Raw genomic sequence first — 16382 nt, 5'->3', positions numbered from 1 at the left:
TGGGCCAAGAGGTACTGATCCAAATATGTCCCGATTCACTGGAATCCACCATTTAAAGCAGAGTTGATAGGTTCCTGATTGGTCAGGCTGTCAAAGGTTACAGAGAGAAGGCAGGAGGATGTGCAATTTATATAATTTGTAATAAATAGTATGTACAACATGACAGTCAATATAACATAGAAATATAATTGTATCAGCGTGAATTAGTCAGTCTGATGGCCTGGTGGAAGACGCTGTCCCGGACTGCTGGTCCTGGCTTTTATGCTGCGGTACCATTTCCTGGATGGTAGCAGCAGGAACAGTTTGTGGCTGGGGTGACTCGGGTCCACAATGATCCTTTTTACACACCTGTCTTTATAAGTGTCCTGAATAGTGGGAATCACATCTACAGATGTGCTGGGCTTTCCGCATCACTCTCTGCAGAGTCCTGCGATTGAGGGAAGTGCAGTTCCCATACCAGGCAGTGATGCAGCCAGTCAGGATGCTCTCAATTGCGCCCTTGTAGAAAGTTCTTAGGATTTGGGGGCCCGTACCAAACCTCTTCAACCGTCTGAGGTAAAAGAGGCACTGTTGTGCCTTTTTCACCACACAGCCGGTATGTACAGACCACGTGAGATCCTCGGTGATGTGTATGCCGAGGAACTTAAAGCTGTTCACCCTCTCAACCCCAGATCTATTGATATCAATAGGGGTTAGTCCTATATTTCTAGTCCTCTCAAAATGGATGCTAACATTGCATTTACTTTCCTCACAACTGACTCACCTGCAAGTTAAACTTTAGGCAACCCTGTACAAGGACTCCTAAGTCCCTTTGCACCTCTGATTTTTGAACTTTCTACCTGTTTAGTAAATAGTCTACACCTTTTTTTCCTTCTACCAAAGTGCATGACCATTTGATACAATGTGTATCCTTAGATGTCAAGCTTCGAGCTATGGTCTTATTTCAGCCATGACTCAATGATGCCCAAAACATACAAAATCACCTGCCTTATTCTGTACACAATGTGCATTCAGAAATAACATATTCAGCCCTGTATGTATCTATTTATCGTCCTTATTTATCTTGCCTGCACAATCCTGAGAGTTAAATTCCTGCCCTTTTCTAAATTTCTGTCTTTTCTTACCCTCCCCTGCACTATCCTTAATTTTTACTTCATCCTCACTTTTCTAAGCTGTTGAACTGTCGAACCTATTATTTAATTTAGAGATGCAATTCAACCCATCCCACTGACTGCAATTTTGCCCGAGCATCTGCCAGTCCTTTCTCACAGTCTCACTACACACTGCATCCACCTGTATACCCACTGCCCCATTCTCTACCCTATCACTCTAATTTCCATTGCCCTGCCAAATCAGTTTAAGCTCTCCCCAACAGTTCCAGCAAACCTGCCTGCAAGGGTATTAGTCCCCTTCCAGCTCAGGTATCACCCACCCTTTTTGCACAGGTCAAAGCTTCCCCCGAAGAGAACCCAATCATCCAGAGATCTGAAACCCTGGAGTCGATTCAGTGGTGACACAAGAGATTACGGCTGCTGGAATCTAGAACAATACACAAAGTGCTGAGGGAACTCGGTGGGTCTGTGGGCCTGACATGCTGAGTTCTTGCAGCATCTGATGGGTAGATCCCAAGTTCAGAGCTACTGTGAAAGGACTGGTCCCAAAGTGGAGTGTATTGTATCTCTATAGAGTAGTGACATGCTGTTTGTACAGTATTTTTTCTGAACTGTACATTCATTTGAATTGGATTAGGAAATCAAATTAATGCTTTTGGAATAATATTCTCAGGATGTTGCAAACAATTTCCGTGCAAGTAATTTATACTTTTAAAAAGCAGCCACCCTTGTTGGATGGGCAAATGCAACAGGAAATTTGGACACAATATAGGTCTACAAAAAGCAATGAGTCAACTAAGTAGGAATTAGTCTACAGACTAACGGGTAAATATTGCAGATTTAAAAGCTTAAAGTCGGCCAGGATTCACAATTTTGTGGAGGGTTTTGGGAAGGAACAAGGGGTTAATAATTCCACTAACTTTTGTGTTAAGGTTTGATTCCCTGGATAATCTGTCCTAATTTTACCACTGTGACACCACCCACCCCACTCCCTTATACAGGATGGTGCTGTATTCACGTGTGGAGATGGGAGCTCTGGGCAACTAGGCCTGGGAAGGAAGGGCAATGTGACTTCTTTTCAAAGGGTAGAGCAAATCAAGGATGAAGTTTCCCAGATTGCCTGTGGGAGGTGAGTAACCTCAAGGCTTGAAGCCCAGTGAGTCTGCTCTTTTTCACAGAACTAGAAATTATTCTGGTGCTTTTTAATAAATTCAATAACTCAGCAAGATAGTATGCAATAGGCTGTTGGAGGAGAAGTTTATCTTTAGTTGCTGGGTGTGTGATAATTGGCCATCTGTTATCGCGGCCTGTATGCAGTTTTGTGATTAAAGTACTGGAATCCAACTAGAGTTCTGAGCCGTTGAGAGAAATGCATTTTGTTCAAACCCTGGTTACTTCAAACAAATCTGGAATTTAAAAAATAAGATTAGTCTCAGTTATGGCAGCTGGGGAACTTCTGGAATGTTTTAAAACATCTGATTTACTTAGATGAACAAAGTTACTGCATTTTTTCATAGATAAAACTGGCTTCTTTTTCATTTTACTGTCAATGGGTGGCTGTGGGAAGATGAACAAAGAACTCTCTGCTTTTGTTACCTACCAGACCTCAGTTTCACTCTACTTTCCCTCTCATCCTAACTTTCACTCTGTCCATTTCTCCCGTCGTCTTGTGCTCAGTGACCAGCATGGTATCCTGGTCCAAATGTCCCTCAATTTGTGAGATTTTTATCCTCGAGTTTAAAGATATGATAAAAGAGACTTCAATGAATTTGTTTATACATTTTGCTTACTGGTTTGTCCTTCCGCTGTGCACACCTTCTCAAAACAGGTGTTCCTCTGCAAAACAGTGTAAGTTTTAACAGAGAAGGTGTTGTTGATATTCTCTTTTAACAGTTATGATTACTGATATGGAAATTCTTAAAAATACCATTGCAAACCATATCTTAGTTTCTGTATTTTAAATACAAATCTATAATGTATGATTTATTGTGACATATAGTTATTCTTGATGCACAGTAGGCATTGTTCTATATTTCTTAGTGCATTTGATCATTGAAATCTCTCATCTAAATCCAAGTATGGAGGCAGCAAAGTTCATTGCATTATACATACAAGGTGATTTCCCTTTCTGGAGGTACTGCTACGTTCTCAAACTTTTCATCCTGCTTCTGTTGGTTATTCTGTTTTTATCACTTTTGCACTATTTCAGAATGCACTGCAATCTTTGCCCCATTCTGCTGCTTTGTGTTTATAGTATTCATTGCTGCTTTAATCATTACCATGGTTTCTCTGAGTTTTGTCAATCAAGGAATTTCATTCAGCAGCATACCGTACGTAGGAGAAACACAACGGTTAAGTCAGCATCTGTGGAAGGAAGTGGGCAGTTAACATTTTGATTTGAGGCCTTCATCTGGACTGGAATTTCATTGTAACCTGGTGTGTATGAAAATAACTTAATCTACTCCATCTGTTGACTTCTGTTGTTTAGTGACCACACACTTGCCTACATCCCCTGTTCTGATCTCGTTGTCTCCTTTGGCCTTGGAAACAAGGGAAAAACGGAGAAAGATTCATCAAGAAACCAAATTCATCAAGGTAATCAAACAATAGCAACTCACTCCCGACTTTGCATTTAGTATTCATCCCGTAATGTTTGTTAACAAAGTTGGCAAGGGCAGTTTACCTTTCTGCAGTTATTTGTCATTGACGGAATGTCTCATGGAATCAGTCATGTAGATTCCTGACTCTTCAGATTCACCAAGGTGAATTGATGGTACGCAGCATTCACAAGACAAATGTAAATGAGATATTAAATAAATTCATTAATCCTTCTTTTAAAACAAATTTAATACCGTGGATTCCGGTTAATTGAGACGCATTGGGATCAGTACATTTTGCCCTAATTAAGCAGCTGCCCCAATTAGCTGGTTTCGTGGAATTGGTTAGAAAGGTATTTTAAAAAAGACAAACTACCATTTAACTGAGTAACAAGTAGTGTATTTAAATGAAATAAGTTAGAACACTGTCAATACTACTACAGTACTATAAAACTGTATTAGTTCCTTATAGTTATCAACAGAGCAGTTCCACTGCTGTGTTCTTTTGATTGACTGTAAATTAACAGCACACGCACCTACCTCAGAAAATGGACTGCCTTCATAGAAAGCTTTCGATGATTGCATCCTCCAAACCTTAGTTTTCATTGTAACATTCAAGATGATTGTCGATACTCACAAATACTTCATAGTTTTTAACTTGAAGTAGTAAAATCGATTCATTTTCACTCCTGGCCATTACTGGCATCTCCAATTTTGAATGGTTGAAAACTACACTGAGCAAGATGGCTCTAAATTGTCAAAATGCAGATCTCTTGCCGACTATCAATGTCAAACAATCACTGCTTTTTGAACACAAACATGCAACTGACGCTATTTAAAACTGTTCACTCCAAGCACAGTAATACACAAAATGCTGGAGGAACTCAGCAGTCAGGCACTATCAATAGAAAAGGGTAGACAGTAGATGCTTTGGGCAGAGACGCTTAATCAGGATTGCCCTGAAGGAGGGTCTGGGTCCGAAACGTCGAATGTTTACTCTTTTGCATAGATGCTGCCTGACCTGCTGAATTCCATCAGCATTTTGTGTGAGTTGCTTGGATTTCCAGCATCTGTAGATTTTCTCACCTTTGTGCTACTCTAAGCACAGTATAGGATCTTAATGGTCACACAAGTGCTTGCAACTAATACTATGTAAAAACTGGATGGCAAAATCTCCTGGCCCAATTAAGTAGCATGGTGTCCCAAATAAACAAAGCGAATCCAGCTATGTTTTTAATTTTAATTTTTGATCTTCGGTGGGGGGGGGGGGGTAGTTGACATTTTGGGCCGAAATGCACTATTTACTCTTTTCCATTGATGCTGCCTGGCCTGCTGAGTTCCTCCAGCATTTTGTGTGTTGCTTTTGTTCTTTAAGAATTGTTCCAAATAAGCAGTTGCCCTGATTAACCAATGGCCTAATTAACTGGAATCCACATTATACATGTTTTCATTTTGTGGTGCTGTAGCAGAAGCTTCTTTCTTCATTCTAATTATTAAAACAAAGCACCTGCTGATCTCTTCAAGTGCACTTAATTGTCTTCCGGCTTTCAATGTGGTTCACAAGAGCATCTTGTTTGGGAGCTTGCTATATGGAAAGTAGATTCACTAAAGCAGATTTATTTCAGCCCTCATCGTTTGAGATTGCAAGTTTGCTCCAAAATTACTTAATTGCCTGCAAAGTGTTTTGCAATGTCACAGAAAGGATTTTAAATGTGCTGTAAAAATGCAAGTCCAATCACAAACAAGAGAAATCTGCAGATGCTGAAAACCCAAGAAAGACACACAAAATGCTGAAGGAACTCAGCAGGCCAGGCAGCATCTATGAAAAGGAGTAAATAGTTTACCTTTTGGGCCGAGACCTTTCTGTCTGTCTGTCTGTATCTTGTTTTACGGCGGTTGGCATCCAGCTTAATGGTGCATTACCGCCACCCTCTGCTCCAGAATGTGCACTAGACATACATTCTAAATCCCTTCACCCAATCGCGCACGTGCACGCGCAGGCACACACACACACACACACACACACACACACACACACACACACACACACACACACACACACACACATATATATACAAACCTACACTTCACCCTCCCATCTTTGACCATCCTAGTATCCTATTCCTGTTTATTCGTCATATTCTATAAAAAAAACCCTGTACCCCTTAAACACGCTAAAAATACCCGGACTTGTGCTCTCTCACTTTGCCCAGCAACCCTTTTAATGTGAATTCCTGCACCCCCAACTCCCTTAATTTATTTCTCATCATCTCTCTCTGTATCCCATACTTCCTGCAACTCAGAACTACATGTTCTACTGACTCCTCTTCCTGATATTCCTCACACAATCCTGTCTGGTGTTTCCCTATCATTTTCAATGTTTTGTTTAATGCACAATGCCCCAGCCTTAACCTAGTCCACACAATTTCCTCTCTTCTGTTTCCATTACCTACCCTAGTAACTGCAACACTCTTTTGTATTTGATATAAATGCCTCCCTTTCCCCTCCCTGTCCCATCTTTCTTGCCACATTCGGTTGATTTTTTCCCAGATTACACACTTAACCTCTGCTTTACTGATGCTAATGTGCATTTCCACATTTTCTTTCTTTAACGCCCTCTTTGCCAACTCATCCACCCTCTCATTCCCCTTCACCCCTGCATGTGCTGGAACCCATAGAAATTTTACCTGACCTCCCTGATTTGCAATTCTCGTAACTAACTGAAGGACTTCATAAAGTACATCTTGCCGACTGTTTGTGTGAAAAGACCTTAAACTTGCTAGAACTGAGGATGAATCTGAACATATCAATGCTTTGGCTTGTCTGGCTTTCTGCACCCATTGCAACGCAACCAACACTGCCAGCATCTCCACTGTAAACACCCCTAACTTCTTAGATGTTATTCTGCTGATTCCAATTTCTTTTGCTGGTATTACCACCCCAAACCTTGTCACTCCTGTTTCAGGTTCCTTCGCACCATCCGTATAAATGAGTATAATCACTATACTTTCCCATCACATGACAGTTAAATGCATTTACCAAATCTGTTTTATATCTTTCTTTCCTTTTTACCTCTAACAAATGCCAGTCTATGTCAGGCCATACAAGCTTCCATGGAGCTACAACCGGATAAACTACTGAAGAACTTATCCTCAGATCAAATACTCCACATTCTTTCGTGATATCATTCCCTACCCGACTAAAGGTATCCCTCTGAAACCTCCCATTTTCCCAGCACTCCTGCAACACTCCTTTAGTAGGGTGAGAATCATTGTGCCCCTGCAAGTTAGCCCAGTAGTTTGCCATCAGTTGCATCCTTCTTAGTTCCAAAGGCATTATTCCCATTTCTACCTGTAGGGCTGACACTGGTGACGTTTTAAGAGCCCCACTGCACACTCTCAAGGCCTGAGCCTGAATCACATCCAGTTTCCTTATAAGAGACCTAGCTGCTGATCCATATACTATATTTCCATAATCCAATACAGATCTTACTAAAGCCACATACATTCTCTTCAAAGCTGAACAACTTGCTCCCCATTCCCTACCAGTCAAACATCTCATCACATTTATTACTTTTTTACATTTCTCCTCAACTTTCCTGATATGGTCTGCCCATGTTAATCGTGAATCAAATATAACTCCCAGGAAGACAAGCAGTCAGAGTTAGAAGGTGTGGGAAGGGGAGGGAAAACACATTAAAAAGTCTTTCCTTTTTTCCAGTTAAAGCTCTTGGGGTATCTCTGGCTTCCAAGGTATAGCACATTGATAGAGCAGATAGTGCTGGAGACACAAGAGATGCTGGAATCTGGACCAATGCTTAAAATATTGAAAGAACTCAATGGATCAGGCAGCTTCTGTGGATGGCTAATGGACAAAAAGGTCTCGACCTGAAACATCGATTGTCCATTTTCCTCTATCGATGCTGCCTGACCTGTTGAGGTCCTCTAGCTTTTTGTATGTGGTAGCAAATCGTATTGCTGCCTCTGTTCTCCAGCCATTTAGGTTTACATCGACTTCTGGAGAGTGTGTGCTCTCCCTGTTAGCGTACAGGTTGCCTCAGATGCTCTCGTTTCTTCCCACATTCCCAAAGATGTGGCAGGAGAATCAAGGTGGTATTAATGCGCTTGCGAGCAAGAAAAGTTACAGAGCTAAGTGGAGAAAATGGACTGACAGGATTACTCTATGAGCTGGCATAGGTTGGATGGAACAAATGGCCTCCTTTGTTATAAGGAAACATAAGAAATATAGATTATGTATCCAAAATGCCAAATCAGATGTTGTTTTACCAAACACATATTTCTTACAGAGTCCCAACATGCCAAAGTTAACAAGATCTTTGCAGGACCAAACATTAATTTTATTCAGACTAAGGTAAGCTTGTAGTAATCTACTAAAGTTAACATGATGTCAAGTTGACTTTACTGTCGCGTGCACAAGTACAGCGAGGTACAGGTACAATGAAAACTTTCCTTACGTCAGCCTCTCAGGCACATTGGTACTGACAATATTCAGAATTTCAAATTACAAATTGTCCAAGACGGTGAAGGGGAAATAAGTTTATGCAAAACAAGATATTATTGCAAGAAAAAATAATAATAAAAGCTAAGCCCATGAGAGTACAAAAAGTGAGCCACAATTATTATTATTATTTTTTTGCTGAGGTAGGATTAGGGTTGTTCAGGTTGGTCCAAGAACCTGTGGTTGCAGGAACGTTGCTGTCCTGAACCTGGCGGTGTGGGACATAAAGCTTCTGTACTTCCTGCCTAATGGTAAAGGACATCCTGAGAGATTGTTGCAAATTTATGAAGCAAGTCAAAATCGTACTAAACATCAGAAAAACAACAAGCCAATAAATGTCAATCTGGGCGTGGTTTTTTTAAAGGCAGCAGCACATGCAAAGTTATCTTCTAGGAAATAATCTTGGAGCCCTGTTTGTATGCAGCCACGCATAGTAGTTCTCCTAATGTTACTGACAAAATTACAGCACAGACAGGGCACGTGGTTGATATTTCTGAAACAGTGGTCTGATAGATCATGACACTGAGTAGAGATTTCCTGGCAACAGTCTCCATGGTTTTCATGGCCCGCTGTAAGACTTCCTTCTGGTGAGCACAGGAGCTCTAAATGGAAAAAAACCAGAATTAGTGTAGAACCAACATCAAAGCATGATGCTGTAGTAAAATATTTATAGAGCTGTTGCAATTACTTACATTACCACAAAAAATATTGAAAATCCAATTCCTCATCTATATTCACACTTCAGCAAGGTGCACGTTAAGGCCCTAACTTATAATGAACTTCAGTGATATACTTAAAGCCCAGCAGAGCTTCACTGAGATCATTCCCACCTATCACAGCCACATGTTGTCTGACCAGTTGCTCTCACACCTTCTGGAATACTGGTTGACAATTGGATGTCATTTATAGAGGAGGGATTCCAAGCAAGGCAGACATTTCCTTGCCATGGCTAGGTCATGCAGAGCCGAAAACATGGTCCTCTCACAATTGACAAAACACCTTTACAAAACTGAATCACAGTAGAAATCATTCATGCTATTTACTATATGGTGGATTAATGTATTGATGTAAAATACTCTAAATATAAGAACATCAACTAGAATTTTAAACCTTATATTTGCGAGAATTCCATCTGCACACATTAAATTAATATAGCATATTACACAAGTGGTTGAAGTGGGGTACTTGTTTGTGACACTGGATACCAGATTAATGATATGGATGCTCAGGATCCTTCCAATCTCTACCTCAGCCATGACAATTATTTCAAGAATGTTTGAAATAAAAGCAGGAGATGACCACTCAGTCATTCAGTGAAAACATGACCCATAACTTCACTTGTTGTTCAAAAAAATCTGTTTCAGTCTTGACTATGTTCAATAACTGAGAATTCAAAGCGGAGATTTCCACAGATTTCCTACTCTCTGTCATCGTGGGTTTAAATTGCAATCCCTCCTCCTGAGACAATGCCCCCCGAAGTACACTCTCCAGAAGGTGGAAATGACCTATTGTCGTTTCTCCTATCAATATGTTTCAACGATACCTAGAATTAGCCTCCTGTTCTTAATCTTTCTGTCAATGGTTTGTTGTCACATCTTCTATCTATTTAAGTAAGGACTCTGATTTTAATTAAGATGCAGCAGTTCAATGTCTGATTCATTTATTTATAGTATTTTACTTTCAGCTTCCAATACCTGCAGCTGAACTTCGCTGCAGAGACAGTAAAGAGCAGATGCTCATACTTGATGCAACCATTGCTGAGAGATGGGTCAACGTCGATGAGTACAACGATGAAGAAAGAATTCATGCAATAAGGTCAGCACTGTTCACATCAGTTATTTATTTGGTTTCTGTCCTTTGCTTTAAGATAACTCTACGCATCCGATGCAACTACAAATGTTTGCAAGCTTGTGTGAATTCCCAACAGTGAGTCATTTCAGCCAGTTTGTTGCAGAATCTCAATTTATGCATTGGGCAAGCAATATAATAGACTCATAAGGCACAAACCTGAACCTATGCCAGTTCAATCATTAAAGGATCTGTTCAATTTATCCTCGCAAACAACAGGAATTCTGCAGATGCTGGAAATTCAAGCAACACACATCAAAGTTGCTGGTGAACGCAGCAGGCCAGGCAGCATCTCCAGGAAGAGGTACAGTCGACGTTTCAGGCCGAGACCCTTTGTCAGGACTAACTGAAGGAAGAATGAGTAAGAGATTTGAAAGTTGGAGGGGGAGGGGGAGATCCAAAATGATAGGAGAAGACAGGAGGGGGGGGGATGGAGCCAAGAGCTGGACAGGTGATTGGCAAAAGGGATATGAGAGGATCATGGGACAGGAGGTCCGGGAAGAAAGACAAGGCGGGGGGGGGGGACTCAGAGGATGGGCAAGGGGTATAGTCAGAGGAACAGATGGAGAAAAAGGAGAGTGAGAGAAAGAATGTATGTATAAAAATAAGTAACAGATGGGGTACGAGGGGGAGGTGGGGCATTAGCGGAAGTTAGAGAAGTCGATGTTCATGCCATCAGGTTGGAGGCTACCCAGACGGAATATAAGGTGTTGTTCCTCCAACCTGAGTGTGGCTTCATCTTTACAGTGGAGGAGGCTGTGGATAGACATGTCAGAATGGGAATGGGATGCAGAATTAAAATGTGTGGCCACTGGGAGATCCTGCTTTCTCTGGCGGACAGAGCGTAGGTGTTCAGCAAAGCGGTCTCCCACTCTGCATCGGGTCTCGCCAATATATAAAAGGCCACATCGGGAGCACCGGACGCAGTATATCACCCCAGTCGACTCACAGGTGAAGTGTTGCCTCACCTGGAAGGACTGTTTGGGGCCCTGAATGGTGGTAAGGGAGGAAGTGTAAGGGCATGTGTAGCACTTGTTCCGCTTACACGGATAAGTGCCAGGAGGGAGATCAGTGGGGAGGGATGGGGGGGACGAATGGACAAGGGAGTCGCATAGGGAGCGATCCCTGTGGAAAGCAGAGAGAGGGGGAGAGGGAAAGATGTGCTTAGTGTTGGGATCCCATTGGAGGTGGCGGAAGTTACGGAGAATAATATGTTGGACCCGGAGGCTGGTGAGGTGGTAGGTGAGGACCAGGGGAACCCTATTCCTAGTGGGGTGGCGGGAGGATGGCGTGAGAGCAGATGTACGTGAAATGGGGGAGATGCGTTTAAGAGCAGAGTTGATAGTGGAGGAAGAGAAGCTCCTTTCCTTAAAAAAGGAGAACATCTCCCTCGTCCTAGAATGAAAAGCCTCATCCTGAGTCCCACCGAACTCGTTTCTGCATACCTCGACATGGTTTTATCCCCCCTTGTTCAATCCCTTCCTACCTATGTTCGTGACACTTCTCATGCTCTTAAACTTTTCGATGATTTTAAGTTCCCTGACCCCCAATGCTTTATTTTCACCATGGATGTCCAGTCCCTATATACTTCCATCCCCCATCAGGAAGGTCTCAAAGCCCTACGCTTCTTTTTGGATTCCAGACCTAATCAGTTCCCCTCTACCACCACTCTGCCCCGTCTAGCGGAATTAGTCCTTACTCTTAATAATTTCTCCTTTGGCTCCTCCCACTTTCTCCAAACTAAAGGTGTAGCTATGGGCACCCGTATGGGTCCTGGCTATGCCAGCTTTTTTGTTGGCTTTGTGGAACAATCTATGTTCCGTGCCTATCCTGGCATCTGTCCCCCACTTTTCCCTCGCTACATCGATGACTGCATTGGCGCTGCTTCCTGCACGCATGCAGGGCTCGTTGACTTTATTAACTTTGCCTCCAACTTTCACCCTGCCCTCAAGTTTACCTGGTCCATTTCCGACACCTCCCTCCCCTTTCTAGATCTTTCTGTCTCTGTCTCTGGAGACAGCTTATCCACTGATGTCTACTATAAGCCTACTGACTCTCACAGCTATCTGGACTATTCCTCTTGTCACCCTGTCTCTTGCAAAAACGCCATCCCCTTCTCGCAATTCCTCCGTCTCCGCCGCATCTGCTCTCAGGATGAGATTTTTCATTCTAGGACAAGGGAGATGTTCTTTTTTAAAGAAAGGGGCTTCCCTTCCTCCACTATCAACTCTGCTCTTAAACGCATCTCCCCCATTTCACGTACATTTGCTCTCACTCCATCCTCCCGCCACCCCCCTAGGAATAGGGTTCCCCGGGTCCTCACCTACCACCCCACCAGCCTCCAGGTCCAACATATTATTCTTCGTAACTTCCGCCACCTCCAATGGGATTCCACCACTAAGCACATCTATCCCTCTCCCCCTCTCTCTGCTTTCCGCAGGGATCGCTCCCTACGCGACTCCCTTGTCCATTCGTTCCCCCCCATCCCTCCCCACTGATCTCCCTCCTGGCACTTATCCGTGTAAGCGGAACAAGTGCTACACATGCCCTTACATTTCCTCCCTTACCACCATTCAGGGCCCCAAACAGTCCTTCCAGGTGAGGCGACACTTCACCTGTGAGTCGGCTGGGGTGATATACTGCATCCGGTGCTCACGATGTGGCCTTTTATATATTGGCGAGACCTGACGCAGACTGGGAGACCGCTTTGCTGAACACCTACGCTCTGTCCGCCAGAGAAAGCAGGATCTCCCAGTGGCCACACATTTTAATTCCGCATTCCATTCTCATTCTGACATGTCTATCCACGTCCTCCTCTACTGTAAAGATGAAGCCACACTCAGGTTGGAGGAACAACACCTTATACTCCGTCTGGGTAGCCTCCAACCTGATGGCATGAACATCGACTTCTCTAACTTCCGCTAATGCCCCACCTCCCCCTCGTACCCCATCTGTTACTTATTTTTATACACACATTCTTTCTCTCACTCTGCTTTTTCTCCCTCTGTCCCTCTGACTATACCCCTTGCCCATCCTCTGGTTTCCCCCCCTCTCATATCCCTTTTGCCAATCACCTGTCCAGCTCTTGGCTCCATCCCTCCCCCTCCTGTCTTCTCCTATCATCTTGGATCTCCCCCTCCCCCTCCAACTTTCAAATCTCTTACTCACTCTTCCTTCAGTTAGTCCTGACGAAGGGTCTCAGCCTGAAACATTGACTGCACCTCTTCCTGGAGATGCTGCCTGGCCTGCTGCATTCACCAGCAACTTTGATGTGTGTTGGTTCAATTTATCCTTCTTTGTTCCTTATTAATTCACAGATTTTCCATCTCAGGTACATTTGTAAATCAGTACGGAGTCTGCTTCCACTCTTCAGCTCGGATTTCCCAACACAATGACTTCAGAATCATGGTGGTACTAATGGGGCTAATTGGCCAATAAGAAAGAGCATGTAGTTGCATTCATTCAACCCCATCAGCTTTCTAGCAGTACTATTTCCTGCAAGTCTCTTAGTTGGATAAAATAAGAAATAGTGAAAGAGATTGCTCATAGTTATCTGTAGGAAAGACTGACTGAATGTTCACATCACTGACAAACAAAAAAATGCTGGTGAATGCAGCAGGCCAGGCAGCATCTATAGGAAGAGGCCTTGTGTTTGCGTTTTTAAATTCACTACTGCGAAGCCTCTTCCAGTGATGCCCACATTGAAGAAGTTCACATCACTGAATTATTTTGAACCAAATACCTTGATGGATCCATGTTATTTTTTCTGTTTAATACCATATTGAAATTACAATACTGTGGGCCTCTCAATTTGGAATGAGGTTAAACATTCATCCCACATTTTGGAAGCTCAGCACTATTTCTACTCCCAGAATTTCTGTTGATTCTTTTTTTTACAGAAGTTGACACCAAAATATTTTTCCACGACTTCGTTTGGCCTGCCTGCAACTTTTTTTGAGGGCAGTAGACTGCAGCTACTGGAATCTGGAGCTACGAGCAATGTGCTGGAGGAATTCTGTGGGATGGAGGAATTGTCAATGTTTTAGGTCTAAATTCTTAACCAGTCCTGATGCAAGGTTTAGCCCTTAAACTTCACACCCCACCCACAAATGCTGCTTGACATGTTGACATGTTGAGTTCTTCTAGCAGATTAAACATAGAACACTACAGCAAAGTGCAGGCCCTTCGATATGTTGTCAACCTACTCGAAAAATCAATCTAACCCTTCCCTCCTACACAGCCCTCAATTTTCTATTGATAACGTAAGAGGTTCTTCTTCTTAAGACTATCACCCCTACTGAGACATAGTCCACCAGAGTCCTCAGTCCTGGGATAGTCCTTCAAGTTGTTCCCATGTATAGTCCATCTTTGGAGAGCCCTCCTCTCCCATCAATAAGATCTTTGGCGCTGCAGTTGGTGTTTTGGTAGCTCTGGGTTCTTATGGGATGGGGTTGCTAGACCCATGCTCAACCCTCTTCCTTCAACATCTGGTCTTGGGACTATCCATCGCAGAGTTCACAAGGTCCTTAAATGCCCCTAATCTATCTGCATCTACCGCCACCCCTAGCGGGGTGAAATGTGTACTGACCATTCTGTGTGTTTAAAAATAAAATACTTCCGGGTGACTTCCGGGTCATCAAGGGAATGGCGGCGTAAGGAAAAGGTCTCTCGACAAAAAAGACGGTAAACTGCCCCATAATCGAATTTAGACAAATACTTAATATTGCATAACTATATTAATAAAAGGGGCAAGGATGATGTCTAAGAACAAGATTAAAAAGTCCGCTCCGAAGGTTGATAAACATAAAGAGACGCAGCAAGGCGACGGGCCTAGCTCCCCCACGGCAAGCCAGGACGGAGATAATGAGGGGGAATCGGTGACTCTGTCCTTGATTCTCGGAGAGAGTCGCGAGTTCCGACAAGATAACAGGAAACAGCTGGAAGATATTAAAGGAGAAATAGTAAAAACTAACTCGCGGATAGATGAAGCCGAAGCAAGGATTGTTGGAATTGAAGAGAAGCTACAAAACGCAGAGGAGGTGATAGCAGAAATGCTGAAGCTGCAAGACCAGTTCCAGTGGAAACTAATAGATCAAGAAGGCCACTCGAGAAGGGAAAATGTGAGGATTTACGGAGCTCCTGAAGGAACTGAAGGTAAACCCGGATTGATGATTGCCTTTGTGGAGAAGCTACTTAGAGAGAACCTTGATATACCGGCCGCAAAAGACCTACAGACAGAAAGAGCTCACCGCGCGTTGGCACCACAGCCTCCAGCAGGCACCCAGCCCAGAACGATTCTGGTCAGATTTCTCAGTTACAGAACGAAGGAAGAGGTGCTTAAAAAGGCATGGCAAAAGAAAGGTTTCATGTGGAACAACTGTAAAATCAGTTTAGACCACGACTACGCACCGGGGATTCTTGCCAGACGGAAGGAATATACGGAAACACGGAGAGTCCTGAAGGAAAACAACATCAGATTCCAGACCCTGTATCCAGCTCGGCTGAGAGTCTTTTACGACGAAGGGACAAAAACTTACACTACGGTGGAGGAGGCAACGTTGGACCTGGCGGACCGGGGACTACCTATTAAAGTTATCACCCAACCGGAGTCGCTACTGGAGAGGATTCGGCAGAAGTCGTGGCAGTTAGTGGGGCGAGGACGCTCCACAGGAACCAGAGTGTCAAACTACAAGGAAAAGCTGCAAATATTCAGACGCGAATGTACAGAGAACACAGATTAATTAAGAGAAATGACTGAAAAGAGTAAATCGGACTTAAAGGTAAAATGAAAACTGGTAACTGAAAATAAACTAGACAGAATAACTTGAATGATAGCAATATGGTCGAGACATAAATAGGAGAAAATTCTCTATGATTATTCAAACTACTGAGGGCCCTCTAACACAGGGTGAAGATAGAGGTTATCCCTCTGAACTGAGGCGGGTCAGTGCTCAGGCCTCACTGTGGGAAGTCGGGAAAAATTTTCAAATGTTACACGTTCAAGAATGTCTAGGGTGTGGTTATATGTCTTGGTTTACTGTTGAGAAGGGATTGCTTACTGTTTGGTTAGAAAAGGAGAGTGTTTTTTTTCTACTAGAGAAAAATGCAAACTGAATTGGTAAAAATAATTTCCTATAATGTTAATGGGGTTTTGAATCCAATTAAAAGAAATAAGATTATGTCTAAATTGAAAAAAGAGAGGGCACAAATAGCTTTCCTCCAGGAAACACATATGAGCCAATCTGAACATGGAAAATTGAAAAGAATGGGCTTTAAGCATGTATTTTATTCATCATATAAATTGAGT

General features: G+C 42.9%; 1 protein-coding gene across 2 annotated transcripts in view; it reads left to right on the top strand.

Moving 5' to 3' along the window:
* The window catches only part of LOC140196728 (probable E3 ubiquitin-protein ligase HERC4), a 66809-nt gene that overhangs the window by 11357 nt on the left and 39070 nt on the right, over window positions 1–16382 (top strand). For both annotated transcript variants that reach the window (XM_072256413.1, XM_072256414.1), the window contains 4 exons: window positions 2114–2241; window positions 3601–3707; window positions 8016–8080; window positions 9912–10042. In XM_072256413.1, coding sequence (XP_072112514.1) covers window positions 2114–2241; window positions 3601–3707; window positions 8016–8080; window positions 9912–10042 — 431 coding nt within the window. The remainder of the gene's footprint in view (window positions 1–2113; window positions 2242–3600; window positions 3708–8015; window positions 8081–9911; window positions 10043–16382) is intronic.

The sequence above is a fragment of the Mobula birostris genome, chromosome 4, assembly GCF_030028105.1.
Source record: "Mobula birostris isolate sMobBir1 chromosome 4, sMobBir1.hap1, whole genome shotgun sequence".
NCBI lineage: Eukaryota > Metazoa > Chordata > Chondrichthyes > Myliobatiformes > Myliobatidae > Mobula > Mobula birostris.
The sequence above is the reverse complement of the archived record's forward strand: the minus strand, read 5'-3'. Positions and strand labels throughout refer to the sequence as shown.